This window comes from Solanum lycopersicum, chromosome 12 (genome assembly GCF_036512215.1).
Source record: "Solanum lycopersicum chromosome 12, SLM_r2.1".
Classification (NCBI taxonomy): domain Eukaryota; kingdom Viridiplantae; phylum Streptophyta; class Magnoliopsida; order Solanales; family Solanaceae; genus Solanum; species Solanum lycopersicum.
In genome coordinates, this window is record NC_090811.1 from 66,141,962 (window position 1) to 66,161,900 (window position 19,939).

Here is a 19,939-nt window from a genome sequence, read left to right on the forward strand (position 1 = left end):
ATATATATATATATAACCGATATACATATGTATTTATATATCTGGCGAGATATTGGGAGAGGGAGGAGTGGCAGGAGAGAGACGAGTGATATTGGGCGAGAGGCAAGCGAGAAATGTCAGAGAGTGTAGAAAGACTAATTGTATTTGTATATGTATATGTCTAAAAGAGGACAAATGAGTAACTAAGCCTAAATATAAGTTGTGAGCTGTAATTAATTCAAACTATATCTATATTAGCTAATTAACTAGTATATGTTTGTCTTTACACATAATTTTTCCTTTATTTTTTTTATATATCACAATTGAGATATTTATGTTTTTTTTAAAAAAAATATTTACTTTATTTATGTGTTATAATGTGTGTGTTTTTATTTTTTATATTATTATTTTTTTCATTTAAGAAAAATGGAGGTAGAAAATGGAAAGGAAAAAGGAGAAAGGAGAGGATTATAAGTGGGGTAATCGAACCCTTATTGAAATGAAAGTTCAGTAATTAATTAATGAGCTATTAAGATTTTTCTATGTTTATGTATTAGAAAATTCAATTTCTTTTAATAATTATTTTATTTAATTAGATATAAACATTAAAAGTTTATTGAAAAAAAATATTTTCTACTCATAAAAAGTACATTGTAAATTTTTTTGACTAATCTAAAATATCTGCCAATTCTCACATTCTTGACTTCTTTATACTATATATAAATTACACAAGTAATTTATAAAGGAGAAAAAGGGTTAAAGTAATTGTTTTTTTAAAAATAATTTTCAAAACACTTTATACTATGGTGGAATAGTCATATATACCTTCGAACCTTTTCTTTTATAAAAATAAAATAAAATATTTATTGATTAAAGTGTGATAAGCAATAAATAAAAAGAAAAAATAGAGAAGAAAAGAAGAAAAAGAAATAGAAACATCCAAAAGTTGCACTGCATGCCTAACATTTGTAGCCTTCGAAGAATCTCTCTGACCATCATTATTTTCTTCGTTAAATTACTCGTAGCTAACATAATATTTGAATATTATGAATTTAAAATTTTAAATTATTATAATTTATTATATTTGAGATTGGATATTTAAATATTCTGACTTGTTACTAAAATTTACATAGTTTATAATGTAAAACATGCATATTTTTAATTGACAATTTGATATACAAAGTCTTTTGACACTGAAAAAATTATAATAAATGAGGATAATATATTTTCTATCGCAATATTTTTCATTTTCAAAATTAAAAATCGTACCTCTTGTTCAATTATCTATCATAACCTTTAATGGTACACTGTTTAAAATCGATAGACATGACAACCAAATCAATATCTTACCTCTTGTTCAATCATTTATCATAACCTTTAATGGTACACTGTTTAAAATCGATAGACATAACAATCAAATCAATATAATCTATTTACATCAAGTAAGTTCATTAAATAAGATAATACGTCTTTCAAAATATTTCTATTCAGAACTCAAATCTAAGACATGACTAAAATTCGAAGTCGAATTGTGATCTTTTTTAAAATCATTCTAGCACATCTTTTCTTTGTATGTAAATAATATATTTAATTTAGAGTCAAACAGACATGATAATAACTAAATGAATATGTTGGGAGCTAGCTCCCATTGTGCTATCATAAGTTGCTTTCTTTCTATTCTTTTCTTGACCTTTGGCTTTTGAGCTTCCACCCTTTAGAGGCTCAATCTCCAATGAGAATAAATAAAAATAATAGTTAATAAAGGATCAAAGATATAATCGTCTTTGAAATTTTATTTAGCCGTATAATTTAAATTTCGTATTTTTATTTATAGATATGAAAATTCTGTTATTTGTAAAAATTATCAAAATTTGAATCATAATTTGAAATCGCATGTTCAGAACGATACTCTAGTCTAAAATCATAGTTTAACTCCTTTAATTACTTGCTTTACATGATTTTAGTTTTTGTTTTATGTTTTAATTCTTCCCAAAAACATATTGTATGGGAAGAAGAGAAAATAGTACTACAAGGACTTCAAATATCTTGTTCAAACAATATATTAACTTTTCAAGAAAAAATATTTGATTAGGCACAAAAGTTTAAAAAAAATAAATAGACTTATGATCGATCATAAATATGCATGTCATTATACTTGTACGTCTATAAGACTTCTGAAATTGTGATGTTTTGATAGACGGCGGTATGAGGCAAAACTGACAAGTTCTTAGGTTGACAAGTTTCTGAAGATAATAAACACATTAAAATTTACACAAAACATGACACCAGAATGGGAAATAAACAGAAAAAGTTCTATAAATCGTGACTCAAGTTCATACAGTAGACATGTTTTGGAAGGCCAAATAGACCAAAAACAAATAATACGTATCATGAACTTGATTCGCAACGAGTAAAGCCAGTCACTAAAGAGCAATTTTCAAGTTTGCCAGGTTCAGTCAATCTTAATTATTAAGAAACTATAGGCTCAGAGTCCTCATAATTTCAAGTTTAAAATATGCATGATGGTAATCATAGAGTCCACTATAGTAAACAACTTTTGGAAAATAAAAGTCCACAAAAGAACAAAACTATAACATGAGTTTGGTACATTAATTCTAGGTTCATAGTCAAGGTAATTAAGTAAAAGGCATATTAGCTTTTGAAAATTTAAATGTATCATACAAAACACAAGTGAGCATGAGTTTGTTGGCTATCATGACTATCCACTACCACAGATATCTTATTTTATAAACATATAAACAACTAAATATACCAAGAAATAAACAAAGAGATTCAATATTATTGTATATACCGAACAGTGAGGGTGAAATCTCACAATTGAAGTCCGAAAATAATTGAGTATACACATACTTAAGCACTACTTGCAGAGATAAATAGAATGTTTGTGAAAGAATCCCAATTCAAATGCAACAAATTCAAGCTCAAAAAAGAAGAAAACATATCTATTAAAGAAAACAGCGTAAAACCTACAAGAAGGAGCAAGAATAAAACAGTGTTATAACCAAAACATAATAAACAACATATGATGACAGATATTAAAAGTAACAACTACAAAAATACGGCTTATACATTCATTTATATATAATGTGATTTTTCGAGAAAGAGTTCTGATGAATCCTCTTATGGCCCCTAACTCCGCCATTGAAATCAAATCATTTAAAAGGTAAATTATGGGTAATTTCAAAAATATTTTTTTTTAAAAAAAATTCTGCTTGTGCACAAAACTTAAAACTCTTTATTTTTCACTTTTAGGTATCTCAATTTATCAAAAATCTATTAATATATTTATTTCAGTCCTTTTCTTGCTTCCCACCAAATAAAGAAATATGATATGTCACTACATTGACTAAAAGTACTGCCAGAGGTTTATTTAATTTTCAACACACAAACATTCATTATTAGAGAAATGCCCAAAGCAAAAACTCAACCACCACATTTAATCTCAATGGTCTTACTAGTGATTTCCTTCATCAAACATAAATTCACATAGTTATCCGATATCTGTACTGATAAAAATAACAAATACCCGAAGGATAGTCATGGTGCCCCCGAGTTATATAGTACTCGATATTGATGACACCGTGAGAGCTAGCAAAATACCTAGTAGAATAGTTAAAGCAGGGGCAAGCTAGCCCAAACTCCACCGTCATTAAAGAAAAAATTATATAAGGAGACAATACATACCCTCAAACTATTGCACAACTATAACAGATGATGACTAGAAAAATAAAATTGGTGACTTCAACACAAGAAGTCCCCTAATGAGGATGTTTTTACCAAAAAGAAATTGTAACAACTGTTGTTAACATACTTTAGGTTTAAAAAAAAAAAGAAATACCATACTGAGACTATGGTAAATGTTAAAATGAAATTCTGGAACTGATGGATCAATCTAAAATTTGAAAATAAGCGAAAACTATGACAGATTCTCAGGGTATATAGTATATGGATGAATTATGTGCTCGACGATCATGGAGCTCCAGGTGCAGCACGGCGTGCTGAAACTTTCTAATCTTTCTTCTTCCCTTTCGGAGGTGTTGGCTTTTGGTATATGATAATTTGACTCAAGATGGTACCGTTCATCAGTACACCGATCACAGATCCCAAGGCAACTGTAAGCAAATCAAGGGAACTCGGAGAGTTAAAAGGGCTGGACTGGTAAAATTACAATGAGTACATAAGGATAGATGTAAATTAAGCTCAGCAAGATGATAGAAACAAATTTGCGGTAGATAACTCTGGACAGTTCATACTGAAATTAGAAACTATAGACATCCTTTCTAATGCAGAAAATTTTCGCCAAAGAAGAATATCGTTTAGGCACCTGTCGACCAGGGATGAAAATCGGCCTTATTTTGAATGTTCATGGTCTATATCAAATATGAACATCATTTATTGATAGTCCTACTAAGAAATTGAATGATGGCAAACTATAATGAATAGAAACGTTGACGGTGGGGTCCAAGGTAGGGATGGTAGTTATTTGTAGTAGGTAAAATCGACATCCTAGATGGTGAAACGACAATAGTAGCTTCTAAGCCAAGAAGGAGGGGATGCTATGAGTCATCTCTGTAAGAGGGAACTAAAAAGGGAACACCCCATCGTTCTCGTAAAATTTAAAGATGTTTAAACCGGGAAAAATGAGCTAATCACATACTCCGACACAGAGGGTAACATAACTCCCACGAAACCAGAAAGTATTATAATCATTACACACATTTGACAAAATTAGGTTAGGACAAAGAATGTGTCGGCTTATAAGTTTGAAACGAATAAGGTACCGATCCTTCCGAATTTTGGGAGTCTGAAAGATCATATAAAGGTACAGATCAAACAAAGTAAGAGAGTTTACCACTCATGGGAGCTTTTTCCTGGAGGCTGGTAAAAACTCTAACTGCAACATATAAAGGTAAAGGATATGAGAACTCCATTTCGGTATCAGAAAATCCGCAGGCTGAAGTTAATAGACAGAGTTAACTTACCCATGGAACCGGCGAAGTTCATGAAGAAGGTCAAAAAGCTCAGTTCACCAGTACTTTTGCCCTGCTCAAATAAAGGCAATAGAAAAAGGTATAAAATAAAGTGGAAACAAGGAAAGCAAGTGAACATTATAGATGAAGCCACAAAACAATCTCGGAAAGAAGTTAAATGAGGACTGATTTCATACATATAACCAGCCATAATAGGTAAATGAATTCATTATTTCAGAACGTAGTAAATAAACCAGGTTACATCAAACATAAACCCACAGCACCATGCAAGTGAGAATCATCATGGCGTAAATGTGTACCTTAAAGTTCTTCCATATCTGCGGAATCCTTGCACAAAGAAAGATTGCATGTTGGGAAGCCTGAAAAAATTATAATTTAGTTGAGGCTGTTAGATCAGATATGTTAGAATCAATTGGTTTTGTAGCCTTTACAGATTTATTTTAGTTTTATGTCTTTTGACAAGAGATCATTTTTTTTACTGATACGAGTATGAAATAACACAAGCGATCTTTGGAGGGTCATTTTCTTCATTTCAATGTGTAAAGGACTATATTCACCCATTGACTCGATATACTATCCAATATTAGAAACCATCGGATGGAAAAAAGGCATAAAATCCCCCTAAACTATGATCATGTTTTCAACTACACACTTATTCTTTACGGATTCTTATACCACCAAAAGTGTCATGGCCAATTTTTTATTAAGTGGCGTAAAACATTCACTTGACTCGAAGTACTATCCAATATTAGAACATTCCTCGTTTATTCACTATTCTCTACTGGTGACTGTTCTGATCGCATTGTGCCTACTAGTCTGCCTTAGAGACACCAGCACCACTAGATCAATATTCCAGAGACTGTTACGATCATTCTTAAAATTATTTCTGTTAAGTCCCAATCACTTCTCAAATTTCTCAATCTCATGATTTTCAGACAAGCATGAGCAATGGTATAGTGTTCAGTTGGACTCCCTTAAATGAAGAGAAATGTAAAAATTTTTGCAATATTTTATCCAACATAACAAACAGATATAGGAAAACATATCAAAGTTTAAGGCTATAACTTACATATAAGGCCTCGAAAAGAACAGGATTAATTTGACCTGCCAAAACAGTTGGGGCTACAGCACAATATCTGTTCATCAAATAAGGAGGAACTGCAGATTTAAATTTCATAGAAGGAATGACACCAATAAGCACGATTTCTCTAAAATAAATGGCTCAAATTATATTTTTGTGCATGTGCATGGACATATCTATCATGAAAGATGGCACACGTTGGAATTAGGATACAATAAGCCTTTCATCCATGTCTTCATTCCCAAAGGTTGAGAAAAATAGTAGATAATTGCAACCAAAATTATAGCTGCAACAAGAAAAAAACACAATATATTAGAGAAACTGATCCAGCCACATGAAAGTATGAAAATGAGATTATAAACTGCCACCGACTTAAATTTTTATAGCTCCCCTTCCCTAGACACTTCACTTGAATATCTATGTAGGGAAAATATGTGAAGGAAAATCACAATAGAAGCATTAACCAAAGCCTCTGGCAGAGCTGCTTTAAGTTAATGCACTATGCCACCATCTGCTCAATGATGCAGGTTTGAGAAGCTACATAGCCCTCGTTTCTCAAGATATAGCAAAAGGAACAGTTAATGTATTATTGGAATGTCAAATGTACCTTGGATCAAAAGAAAAAGGTACTCGCCAAAAGCTGAAAACGGTAACCCTTTGTGAAGACAATATGACAAAGCAATGGTGTAACCGATTAGTTCGAGTTCGAAGGCCACAACACTAAGCCCTCTAACACTTTTGTGTTGCAAAATTTTAAGTATCTGCAAGAGGAACAGAAACAATAAGGAACGCACTTGTTCAATTACATATTTCTGTGAATAATTAGCAAGAAGTTAAGGACAAGAAACTAATTGACATCCTAATAGATGTCAACACTACAGCGAATGAATCAATCAAATAAATGCATACACAAGGCAAATTACGGGTTATCTAAACCTAGAAATTTTTTAAAACTCACCCAAAAGTACCAAAAAAGTTATGAGTTATAGTCAATGGCATAAACAAATTAATATAACCATTGACAACCTACAACTCCTCTTGCCAGACACCCATCCAAAGTACCAAAAAACAAAAAGGAAAAGAGAAAGAGACATTCATAAAAAGAAACCAATTAATGAAATGTCAGACCTCTTAGGATTGCAAAAGGGGTCACTGAGAAGTACTTTTACCATATGCGGAACAAGTCATAGAATCTTAAATTCTAGAGAGTGATCATTTAATAACGGAATGAGATGAACTTAGATCGAACGACACAGAAGATTCATAATTTTTCTGGATAGAGATGTAGTTGATTCATTAATTTGATGAACAGGATAAGAGATGCAATTGAGCAGAATGACCAACGTACATGATTGTAGGAGTTTAAACACGGGTTATTAACACAGAGCATTCACGAAACATCCACAACTTTTCTGGATCTCACATTCAATAATCTTTCACAATAGGACTCAATAAAATTAAAATGACAGATTCTTGAAGGGCTTAAGGTAAATAACCTAAGGAAGTTTAATCAACGGATTATAACATGACTATAAAAGTTTATCAACTATCTGGTTATCAATCCAGAGTAACTAAGAAACACCCATTATTTAACTGGATCCACAATTGAGATATTTCAACACTACCGTCACACAACACTCATAATACATAAAGACTGTACTTTTGAAGGGCTTAAGGAAAATAACCTTTAGGAAGTTCAACCAAAGCACTATCACATAGCACTATCACATGAAAGTAAAAGTTTATATGTTTGGTTATAAAACAACATACCTAGTGTGATCCCTTAAGTGGGGTTGGGTAGGGTAGATGTACACAAACCTTACCCCTACCTTTGTGGGGGTAGACGCAGGATTACAAGAACAAACGACAGCAACATAGCAAGATACAGACAAACGAATCAACAAATAGAAATACATATTGAAGAATATTTGGTTTAAAACACAGAGTGATAATAAACACCCATTACTTAACTTGGATCCCAAAATTGAGCTAATTCAATACTATCAACACAATAAGACTTAATTAACACATAAAAACCTCAAGCTTTACCGGGCGTAGCAAAGATAGCCTTTGGAAGTCTAACCAATGCACTATAACATGAAAGTAAAAGTTTATATATTTGATCATCAATCCAGAAAATATTCAAGATAGACCAGTAACTTAACTGGATCCCTAATAGAGCTAATTCAATACTATCACCCCAATAAGACTGAATTAACACATAAAGACTCAAGTTTTACCAGGATTAACGAAATTAGCCTTTGGAAGTCTAACCAATTCACTATAACATGAAAGTAAAAGTTCATATTTTTGATTATCAACCCAGAGTAATTAAGAAACACTCATTACTTAACTGGATCCAATTTTTGAGCTAATTCAATACTACTATAACAACAACACTCCATTAATACATAAAGATTCCATTTTTACAGGGCTAAACAAGAAATTACCTGAGAAAGTTTAACCAAAGGACTATAACATGAAAGTAAAAATTTATATATCTAATTTGAAGCCCATAGTATTTAAGAAACCCATTACTCAACTGGATCCAAAACTGAGCTAATTCAATACTACCATCACAACAACACTCAACTAATACATAAAGACTCCTTTTTTTATATATATATATAACCCTTGTGTCACCATCAACTTATGCGCACTTCAACTAATTACACGTGATACCTTCCATCTCATAACAAGAAGTAACATGTACAAGATAACTCTGTCCACCGCGGATATTACAGGATGAAGAAATCCCCTGGTATTGTTAACCAAAGGACTATTACATGAAAGTAAAAATTTATATATTTAATGAAAACCCATAGTAATTAAGAAACACCCTTTACTTAACTGGATCCAAAAATTGAGCTAATTCAAACACAACCATCACAACAACACTCAATTAATACATAAAAAAAAGACTCAATTTTTAACATGGATTAAGGGAAATAACCTGAGGAAGTTTAACAGTGGTGGAGGCAGCAACAATTGCATAACCAAGAAGCTTTGAAATTAAGGGAAGCAAACAATCTTTTTCTGGGAATTGACCATTACTTAGAGATCCAAGTGCACAACCAAAGTCCATTCCAAGAAACTTTAATTCCACCATTTTTATTTTTATTTTTGATCTAATCAACAACTCTTCTGGTTTGTGCCCCAATACAAAAAATCAGATAATGATTTGAATTTTATTTTTTTTGGACAAATCTATATGGTATTTCTGGGATTTAATCCTTAAAAGGTAACAATTTTCAAGAAAAGAAAGAATTGTAAATGAAGGTTATAGTTAGGTGGAAGCCTTCTAGGTTTGGGCAATTTGTGGTTCCCACAATTTTATTTTATTTTATTTGTTCGTTTTAAAATAAGTGTTTTTTTAATAAAAGCAATTATATTTTTTATTATTGTTTGATTCTCAGAAAATATTGTTCAATTAATTTAGTAAACTAACATATTGTATGTGGAAATTTTTTAATGAACGTAATTTCTGTTAAGCTAACATTTTTTCTAGAATAGAAAATGTGGTATTATGTGGATATATCTTTTTTTGGAAATTTTTTCAGTGTTTGATATATATATTAGAGCAAGATTAAATTTCAATTAATGCATTATTACGTTTTAATTATTTGTAATGATTCTTGTAAAAATGTTTTTATTTTTATTTTGGAGGACTTCAATCGAAAAACTCTGATTTGAGTGGAAGGATGTCAAATATATATAATCATAAACTTTTTTTCTTATTTTTAGTCTATTAATTTAATGGATTATGAGTTAAAAACCTTATAATAAAAAGGGTATTTGCAATATTAGTGCAATAAAGTTAAATCATAAACTTATATGCGGTTGACAAGCTAAGAATTATTATATTGTTTGGTTGCATAAGCCATAAAGGTCAACTAAAAGTAATGCATGTAAATTAGTATTAGTATTAATTTAGAAGAAAACAATAAGTAACAATTTATAATATTCCTTAATTAAACAGATTTACTATTTTGTTCAATAATTAAATTACTTTTTTTTTTGGGTTAATTCGGAGATAAATATGAAATTTTTTGTTTTATGCTAATGCAATTTTTAGATTTCTATTTGTTGATCACACTCAATATACATAAGATACATGTATTTGTATATATTTGGAGTTTTTCACATATATTTGAGATATCAAATACATGGACAAGTGGCAAGCGAGAAGAAAGAGGCCAGAGAGATTTGCTATATTTTTTCAGATACATGTGAATCCACTTGGATATAATGTATTGAGATACATGTATTTGGAGGCACTGAAATTCTAATAATATATGTAATATTTCAAATTAAAGTGTATTTAAGTAATTAACTCCTAGACTAGTGACGGAGCCACCTTATTGCCAGGGGGGTCGGTTCGCTGAAAAATTATATTATTTATGCTTGGTTAAAATAATTTTTAGGTGTATATTGTAGACGTCAAATCCCCTTTGACTACTTCGTATATTTATTTCTTCAGATTTTGAACCCTAGATTCTGACTCTGCCACTGTTCTAGACTAATGAAATTTCGATAAGTTCCCTTTTTTTTAACTGATGGAGATTTTTTAATGAGATGAAAACAAATAAAATCGGTTCGCTGAAAATTATATTATTTATGCATGATTTAAAAATAATTTTTAGGTGTATATTGTAGACGTCAAATCCCCTTCGACTACTTCGTATATTTATTTCTTCAGATTTTGAACCCTAGATTCTGACTCCGCCACTGTTCTAGACTAATGAAATTTCGATAAGTTCCTTTTTTTTTAACTGATGGAGATTCTTTAATGAGATGAAGACAAATAAAATTGGTTAATACAATAAAAGGTTTACACACGTTTAACTTTTTTTATGTATCTTTCTTATTTAATTTGAGAAAAGACATAAAGTCACCATTGATGTTATTTCGGATTTGCAAAAAGACGTCTTAACTTTGCAACTGTCCTACTATTCCATTTAACAATTTTGAACATATATTATTATACCATTTTTCGATCAGCCCCAAATTTTACGAAGCAAGTGTATTCACACCAATCATTATATGCCACGTGTTAATTTTATTTAAAATGTATTTTTTTTCTGAAGTTTTTTCCTTTATTTTTTTTAACTTTATTTCTCTCTCTTAATTTTTGACTTTTGATTTTAATTTATCTTAAATTTCACTTCATCTCAACACCTCCCACTTAGTGATTCATTCTTCCATTTTTTTTCTTCACTACCTACATCTCATGTTAAATTGAGCCCTACTCCATTTTTTTATTTTCTTTTTATTATTCTGGTCAAATTCTTTATAGAATTCATATTATTTTTTTAGAATTTATTGAATTATTGATAGCAAAATTAATTATTTTTCTAAGAAAATTAGATGAGATCATAAATTACTCATTTTCATATAAATTCAAAATTAGGAATGATAGTTTTAAAAGAATCAATTAATTCCCCAAAAATTAAAAGAACTTAATTGAAATCGGATAAAAAACTATATGATACTTCCTAAATCATCTTGAAATCTAAGGGGTTTATCAAATTGTTCGAAATTTAAGAAAATATTTAAATAAAATTTTAAAATTAAAGAAAGTAAAACTAACAGTAATAAATAAGGAAGGTTAAAGTTGTGGTAAGAATGAAAACATTAAAAGTAAGAAGTTTTAATGGATGGAGATGAGAATGGATTTTTAAAGAAGAAAGAGAAAAAAGAAAAAAAATAAAATAACAAGAAAAATAAAAAAATATATTTTATAATAAAATATTTATAAAAAATAAAATTATATTATTTATTATATGTTACTCATTCTCTTTAAAGAGTACACACCACTCTCTATATCAAGTGGATGAAAAATGATATAATTATATTTATTCAAAATTGTTTAGTGGGATAATAGGAAGATTGTAAAGTTAAAATATCTTTTTAAAATTCGAAACAACTTCAAGGTTTACTTTATTATCTTTTCTCATTTAATTTTTAATTGTCTAATATAATATTATGAATATATAACAACATATTAAACAAAACAAAAGATTTCACATAATATATCTGGTGACAACATAACAAAGAATAAGACACTTCAAAAATACAATAATACTTTAAAACATAGTGTTCTTTAATATAAATGTAAGTACTTATGAGTCAATTATTCACAGAGAAAAAAGAGTTAGTTAAATCTATGTATTGTTATTCATTATATATTTGATAATTATTTATTTAAAATAATATGTGTTTTGATAATCTTGCAATTTTAACTATAATAAACTCTAGCCGTTGAGTACTACTGTGGTTATGAGAAAAACAAAAAAAATAATTTGTTATTAAAGATAAAGTTATTTACAATCAATACGGTTATGAGAAAAGCAAAAATTTTAATTTGTTATTAAAAATAAAGTTATTTGTAATTAATATTTTGATATGTCCAAAAAGTTAATAAAATTTTGAAACCAGTTTCCCTTGTAAATAGGAAAAGAGGAATAGATGATGATGGAATCAAGTGATTTGTTGTAAAAATGCTGACCACTACATAAGTCACTAGTGACTGAGAGAAAGCGAGCAGCACCTTGTATCTATCAGAGAAATACAATGTGTATAGGTTGGGCGCAAGCCTATTAACCTTCATGATCTGCAGCTCAATCAGAAGAAACAGAGAGTATTTGCAGATTGAGAGATTTAGAGGAAGAGAAACTTTGAAGAAGAAATATCATTGATTGTTCCTCTTCATCACATAATGTGATATACATTTATACACTTCTTAACTAACTAAGAATCTTCTAGAACTAATCTGTAACAAACTAACTGTAAATTAACTAACTAACTAAGTTGTAATAAGCTGTTAGTCAGCTCTACATTATATTTCTATTTCAACACCCTCCCTCAAGCTAATGGTTGATATATATCCTTCAAGCTCAGCTTGGACATGAAATAACTGTGTTGTTGCCTTCCTAAGCTTTTTGTGAGTATGTCTGCTTGTTGTTCCTTTGTAGAAACATGATGAGTCTGTATCATTCCTTGCAGAATTTTCTCACGCACAAAGTGACAATCAATGTCAATGTGCTTTGTTCTCTCATGAAAAATGGGATTGGCTGCAATTTGAATTGCTGCTTTGCTATCACAGTGAAGATATATAGGAACCTCAACTGTTATTCCAAGTTCTTTGTACAGTCCAATCAGCCATGTTAATTCTGCTACCATCGATGCAATACTTCTGAATTCTGCTTCAGCTGAGCTTCTTGCAACTGTTTCTTGCTTCTTTGACTTCCATGAAACAATAGCATTTCCAAACTTAACTAAGTAACATGTGACTAATCTTCTGGTTTGTAAACATCCATCCCAATCAGAGTCACAAAATGCCTCAAACTTGCATGAGCTATCTGCAGGCATAAGTAAACCAAAGTCCTGGAGTTCCTTTTATATATTTAACTACCCTTAAAGCTGCTTCAAAATGAGACTGTTTGGGCTTATGCATGAATTGACTTAAAACTTGTACCACATATGTTGCATCAATCCTTGTCATGGTTAAGTAGAGTAATCTGCCTACTAACCTTTGATACTTGCCAGGATCAGTAAGAAGCTTATCATCATTATCTGCAGAAGTATTATTAATGATGGAATCATAGTCAAGAGATGTGAGTTTAAGATTTGTTTCCAGTGGTTTTATGAATGGCTTTGTACCACTTAGCCCCATCTCAGCCACCAACTCCAATGCATACTTTCTTTGGCTCATAACAATTCCTTTCTTGGATCTTGCAAATTCAATTCCTAGGGAAAATTTCAATTCTCCTAGATCTTTCATCTTGAATTGTAGCTTAAGATCATTTCTTGTTTGAGTAATCAATTGAACACTATTTTCAGTCACTAGTAGGTCATCCACATATACCAAAACAATCACTATATCTCCTGCAACTACTTTAGTGAATAAAGAGTAGTCAAAGTGACTTTGAGAGAACCCAAGCTGAACCAATGCATCTGTTAGCTTCTTGTTCTATTGTCGTGGAGCCTGTTTAAACCCATAAAGTGACTTATGGAGTTTGCAGACATGAAAGTCAGCTCTACACTATATTTCTACCATAGAAAGTCATTGCGATGTTTTAGACTGGGTCAAGTTTTTACTTTAATACGCGTCGGGTAAACTTACTCTCCGATTGTTTAAGAATGACAATTTATTCCCTTTTCCAATTAAGAGTAACTTTGAATTTTGTTGTCAGTATTGTTATTTAAATTTAAAGTTCTTTCATATAAATATTAAAATGATAGAACATAATAGTTACGACGTGTGTTGCATCATTGACCATATATATTTTTTGTATTAACATAAGGAATAAGAAAATTCTTATAATTTATTGAGAAATTAAATAAATTGAATCTCATAAGGTAACACTTAGAGTGCTACATAGGCTAAATGACATAGGTTGTCACCATTGCACAAACATAAATTGTGATGCAGTGATGATCTTAAATTCGAGTGTGGATCGTTGGTTTGCTTTAGTATTATGGAAATTCACCCTGGGTAGGCTAGTAAACTTGATGTTGTTACAGAATCTGAGCTGCACCATAATTCTTCGTAAATGAATAAGCTCGAAACACCTATATCAAAAGCTCAATGTGCAATTGCCTGAGATCTATTTTTCTCCTTCAAACAAGTAAGCAAGATTCCATAAATAGATAAACATGGTGGGACAAAACAAAAGAGGTAAATGAAAGGTACAGAAGATAGTCCTTTTTTTTAATTAATGTTGAAACCAAGTACAGATGGAAGACTAAAAAGCATTACTTGGAGTCTTCATAATAAGAAACAAGGAATATGTACTGAATAATTAGACAAAGTTGAACAATAATCCAATATATACAAATCATTAATCAACATCTTGTAATCTTGATAATGCATTCATCTGTTTCTACACCTTTCTGCTGGAAAAATGAGGTTTTGTTAATCAATGTATCGATTCACGTCCTCTGTTGTCCCTGCTTTTTCACCCCATTCCGCAGTATTGGTGCTTGTAGAATTCAAGAACTGCTCTTCTTTCCTCCATTTCCGAAGGCCCCAATAGGTTGTGCAAGAATGCGCTTCATTGCCTTCACTCCCAGTGGGTTGCCCTTGCTCTATATCAACAAAAGCAATAGAGTAAGTCAAGGAAAAACTCTAGTCCAAAATTCTTCACATTTTCTGTGCATAGCAAATTACTTACCATTGAGCATGTTCCTTGACGAACATTGCAGATAGGATAGTCGTGTGGGCAGCAACTGTAGTGGTCTTCACAGCAAGTGGCTCCTTCAAGTGGGCAGCATCCCCAAGAGAAGCAAGACCTACGGAACTGAAGGATACAGCAGCAAGTGGTGCCGACAGCGCATTGAGAATATTCATCACACTCTGTAGGTGGCTTGACCGGAGATGGAGGAGATGGAGCGGGTTTAGGAGGATTTGGTCCTGTTTTTACTGGATATGAAGGCTCTATGGCTAAACCACACAAGCCACTAGAGCTGGCAACGTTACGCTGGACTCTGAGGTAGCCGTTCTCTCCCCAGTTAGCTCCCCATGAGTTCCTAACGATCCAATAATCCATGCCATTCTCAGTACCATATCCAGCAATAACTACACCATGATCCACTGCAGTACCACATTTTCCAGTGAAGATACCCTGAAATTACAAGTAAATAATTGGATATGATCATTGTTATATCATAGTTTTCGACCTACAGTTAGAAGTCTGTCAACTAATATATCTTTGATCGAAATTAAAACTACACGTCATTGATCAAAAGGCAACATTTCACTGGAAAGACATTCGGTGTTGAAAAAAAGATAGGGCAATACGAGAATTGAAACATTACAGATTTGTAGTGCTGGAAGTCTCTGCCACCAGCTTCAAGTGCAATGCTCACAGGTTGATGTGCAACAGCCTTTTGCAACGCCTTTTCGTTATTAACAGGAACATCTTCATAGCTATCTATTTTAACAACCTTGGCATTTTTCTGAATCACAAACAAAATGTGTTGCCACTGATTAGTCTAAACTTTAACACTGGTATTTAATTAAGAGTGCAATTGAAATCAAGAATGTTATACTGACCCTATATTGATCACATACGCCATTGCGTTCTTTGTAAGGGTAGTCTTCTTCAGTGTCGATTCCTCCATTCTTAATGACGAATTCAAAGGCGTAGTCCATAAGACCACCATCGCAACCTTCATTGTACGACCTATCACAATCCACCAACTCTTGCTCTGATAGTGATATCAAATTCCCAGTGACTATCGCGTTTATTGATTCCATGGCAGCAACAGCAGAGAATGCCCAACAACTCCCTGGTTCATTCAGAACAAAAATATTCAGCCATACAACAAATCTATTGAATAGAACTATACAAATGTTTAGCCATTTCTTTTATGGTTGGGGCACATAATTTAGTGGTAATTTAGTAGTAAAATTGTTATATCACAATTCACATGTCATTTGGTAGCGGGTTAGAGTTCATAACTCGCAAATACATTTCTCATTCGCCCCGATACATAACTAAAAACCAGGTTCATATTGATTTAGATTTGAAATAATTGAGAATATATATCAACAATAATATTTGTACCACATACGTTATATACCAATAAAGTTGGTACTGTATCTGATAGAGGAAGAGTGATATATTTGAATATTAAGAGAGAAGAAAATAGGGGACTTTTGTAAGTAATTCAAATGGTAGGGATTTTGAAAAGTCATATTATCTTAAGTTATGTAATTACGTAATTTTTTTAATCTTATCTACAAATATATACATGGCATAAAATAGCATATAAATCTTCTTGTATATTTTATACATATGTTAGTTGTATAGAGTTTTAACGTAATAATATTTTTAATAAATACGACAAAGTATTTTAAGAAAGAGGAAGGATTTAATAAAATCAAGACATGTTGGAAGCATCATAGAATTTTAAAATTGTCAAAAAGCTTCTAGATGCCAAAAGAAACAAATTAGTTTGCCAAATGAATAACATTTGAAATCGATGTTTGCTCCCTTGTTTTTTTGTTGATATTTTTATAATTTTAAAATGCACGTCAATGTCATTATTATATGGTATTATTTGTAAGTAGGATGAAAGTGACCTTATTGGGTCATTTCATGTAAAGTTTATATCCACTTGCAAATTAAATATAGCATATATTATATTCTATAAACATCAATCATTGAGCTTTTCCATAATTATCAAGTTCCGCTTGTTAAAAGTTTTTAACCATAATTATCGGTTGTACTCATTTTTGACTAAAAAAAAATTAGGATTTTTTTTTTTGAGAACAAAATAACATATTCTAATACTGCAATTTGTTTATTTGATTTGACTTATTGTAAATAATTGTTATGCTAATAATTTCTCTTATTATGAACAAGTTAAATAAGTAGAGTAAAGGTAGATCATTTGTTTTGTTTTCGATTCAGTATCTGGATTCACATTGAGGCCTTGATTAAATTCGAATCACGTATATTAGGATCCATTTGGGGGTGCTCCTAATAGGATTAGGAGATTCGACTAAATTCAAATCGCACATTATAGGGTCCAACAAGATTTTTTTCATATCTGGGCTCAAATCCAAGATCTCTAATTGAGGATGGAACAATCTCAATAATGCACCACAACTCATGTTGATAAAATTAGATGATTAGTTGGTAGTAGAGGGGTAAAACTATCCGCACCGAGTATATACATCAAGCCAATAAATGCATGTCATGTGTTTAAATTTATATTTATTTTATTTAACCATAATTAGTTAACATATATTTTACTTAACTAAATTACATAATAATAAAAATTATATTAATTTAATAAAAACACATGAGCGGATGAATAGTAAAGTGAAGTGTTGTTTATTTTCCATAATATAAGTAATTGTAATATTTTTCTCCTATATTGTCCTTTAATTTCTATTACAATATTATTTCTTCTTGTATCTATTTTGGTATATTTCTATTATTTCTTTTTCGATCTACTTTGATTTATGTTCTTTAGTAGTATTTTTAGCTCTTAAAAGGCACTAAAGTTAATATATACTCTAAACTCTCTATATATCAAAAACAGATCTAGATTAAAAAAAAAAAAAATCATGAGTTGACTTTTTGATCTATTCAGTAGATTCAAAATTTTTGTTAAGAATTTTTAAATTTAAATTCAAATATATTTATTACGTTTTATATAATTGTTATATATTAAATTGAATATGTTATTATTGTATTCGTACTATATTCTATTATATTTGGATATTTGTTAAAATTTAGATCTATAACCAAATGGTAATAGCAAAATTAACTTACCACAGCTTCCTTGATCCTTGACACCAACAAGCACACCTTTTTCTCTCCAGTCAATTGATTCCGGCAAGCTATCCCCAACTTTAGGAAGATACCGATCACTTTTGTTCTTCGATAACTTTTTCCGGTCACCGGAACTCTTCGTTCCCAAGTAAATCGACCTGTACTCCTCATTAGTCAGATCGGCGAATTTCGTCAATCCGAGCTTATAACTCTGATTCGGAACAGAGTTCTGTTCGTCTATGTATCTCAAGTTATCCTTGAAGATCTGAAATCTCTTATCCTTTTCTCCTAAGGCGTTGTACGATTTTCCGTGCTCGATTAGCCAGGACTCGTACAACGCCGAGACTTCATCGTCGGTACGACGGTGAATATGTGTCTCGTCGTAGCTAATAATTGACATATCGGAAGCAGAGGATAAGGTGGAGAAGATGAGCATGAGAAGTATGGATATGGTGAGAGTTGAGCTGTGAGCTGCCATGATTGGTCGATATTATTTTTTTTTCCTGTATTGTTGGGGAAGAAGGGGATTGGGGAAAATGTAGAGAAGGTAGAGTGTTATAAAGGGAAAGTGAAGGGGTATTTTTGGAAATGTAGAAATGTGGGTATGTTATTTTAATTTTTTTGGTTTCCCACTCGGAGCTTCGACTGAATTCGGATCATGTTCTGCAGGACCTATTCGGGGTTGGCGCTACTAACATAATTTTCTTCATATTTAAACCTCTAATTAAAGGTGAAGCAGTCTCAAATCCCGCAACACAACCCATGTTCGTGGGTATATTATATTTATTTCATGGCTTGTAGGGAAAAAAAGATGGAAATGGAAAGAACAAAAGGATAAATTTAGTTACTCAATTCAATTCGTAGTAAAATTTTCTGTCGTGGATTCAGATTTAATCGAACTATGAATGGAAACCAAATTTAATTAAGGAATACAGTACTTAATACTTCATTTATGTTTACTAATTTATATTTAACTTAACACATCATTTGAAGTAATAAGTAAAATGATAATTTTGCAATACAATTAGTCTTAATTATTACAAATTATCTCACTAGTTAGAAAAATGAATAGGATATAATTAGTATTTCCTTCATTCATTGTCAACTACATATTTAAATTTATCTTTTAAACTTGTCATTTTAGCATAATTTTTTATATGAAAAAGAAGAAAAAATCAAGTTTTATCCTAAACATTAATTATTATTATTTTCAAAAATTGAGATTATACATCAATTAAAATGATATATTATAAAAAATTCATATTAATCATTAGTTTTTAAAGCAGTGTAAAATTTCAATTAGACAATTAAAATAATATAAAAATATTTAATAATAAAAATAAAATTGATATTAACATGAACATATATTTTTATATATATAATTTATAAATAAAAATAGAGAGAGAAGTGATTAATAAAAGAACCCTCAAAAATCACAAATTAGTGGTAGGTGTCGAGGCTTAAAGGTTATATTTAACATATTTTTAACTTTAAATATTATTTTTATTCATAATAAAATGTTTTACATTCATACAAAAACATATGATTTATTTTGAATTATAAACTATATTATAAAC

The 19,939-nt window shown here is 30.7% G+C and overlaps 2 protein-coding genes across 2 annotated transcripts; both read right to left on the minus strand.

Moving 5' to 3' along the window:
- Nucleotides 1–3,740: 3,740 nt before the first annotated feature.
- LOC101260321 (mannose-P-dolichol utilization defect 1 protein homolog 2) lies at nucleotides 3,741–9,390 on the minus strand. The gene is made up of 8 exons (XM_004252705.5): nucleotides 9,026–9,390; nucleotides 6,680–6,833; nucleotides 6,286–6,358; nucleotides 6,061–6,127; nucleotides 5,291–5,350; nucleotides 4,983–5,043; nucleotides 4,853–4,894; nucleotides 3,741–4,112 (listed from the first exon to the last, which is right to left on the minus strand). The coding sequence occupies exons 1-8, from the start codon at nucleotides 9,179–9,181 to the stop codon at nucleotides 4,009–4,011; spliced, it is 717 nt and encodes a 238-aa protein (XP_004252753.1). The 5' UTR covers nucleotides 9,182–9,390; the 3' UTR covers nucleotides 3,741–4,008.
- A 5,363-nt stretch (nucleotides 9,391–14,753) lies between these two features.
- On the minus strand, nucleotides 14,754–18,891 carry CYP1 (low-temperature-induced cysteine proteinase). Its single transcript, NM_001247395.2, has 5 exons — nucleotides 18,363–18,891; nucleotides 16,130–16,365; nucleotides 15,892–16,032; nucleotides 15,249–15,698; nucleotides 14,754–15,162 (listed from the first exon to the last, which is right to left on the minus strand). The coding sequence occupies exons 1-5, from the start codon at nucleotides 18,838–18,840 to the stop codon at nucleotides 15,067–15,069; spliced, it is 1,401 nt and encodes a 466-aa protein (NP_001234324.1). The 5' UTR covers nucleotides 18,841–18,891; the 3' UTR covers nucleotides 14,754–15,066.
- Nucleotides 18,892–19,939: the final 1,048 nt, after the last annotated feature.

Bases quoted from the DNA above. Each gene is read 5' to 3' on its own strand.
- LOC101260321 (XM_004252705.5), bottom strand. From the start codon at position 9,181: ATGGTGGAATTAAAGTTTCTTGGAATGGACTTTGGTTGTGCACTTGGA. The intron at 6,359-6,679 runs GTACATTTGACA...TTCTTGTTGCAG, and splicing joins CCTTTTTCTTTTGATCCAAG to CTATAATTTTGGTTGCAATT. The intron at 4,113-4,852 runs GTAAACTCTCTT...ATTTGCTTACAG, and splicing joins GGAAAAAGCTCCCATGAGTG to TTGCCTTGGGATCTGTGATC.
- CYP1 (NM_001247395.2), bottom strand. From the start codon at position 18,840: ATGGCAGCTCACAGCTCAACTCTCACCATATCCATACTTCTCATGCTC. The intron at 16,366-18,362 runs GTAAGTTAATTT...TGAATGAACCAG, and splicing joins CAAGGATCAAGGAAGCTGTG to GGAGTTGTTGGGCATTCTCT. The intron at 15,699-15,891 runs GTAATGTTTCAA...TTGTAATTTCAG, and splicing joins ACTTCCAGCACTACAAATCT to GGTATCTTCACTGGAAAATG.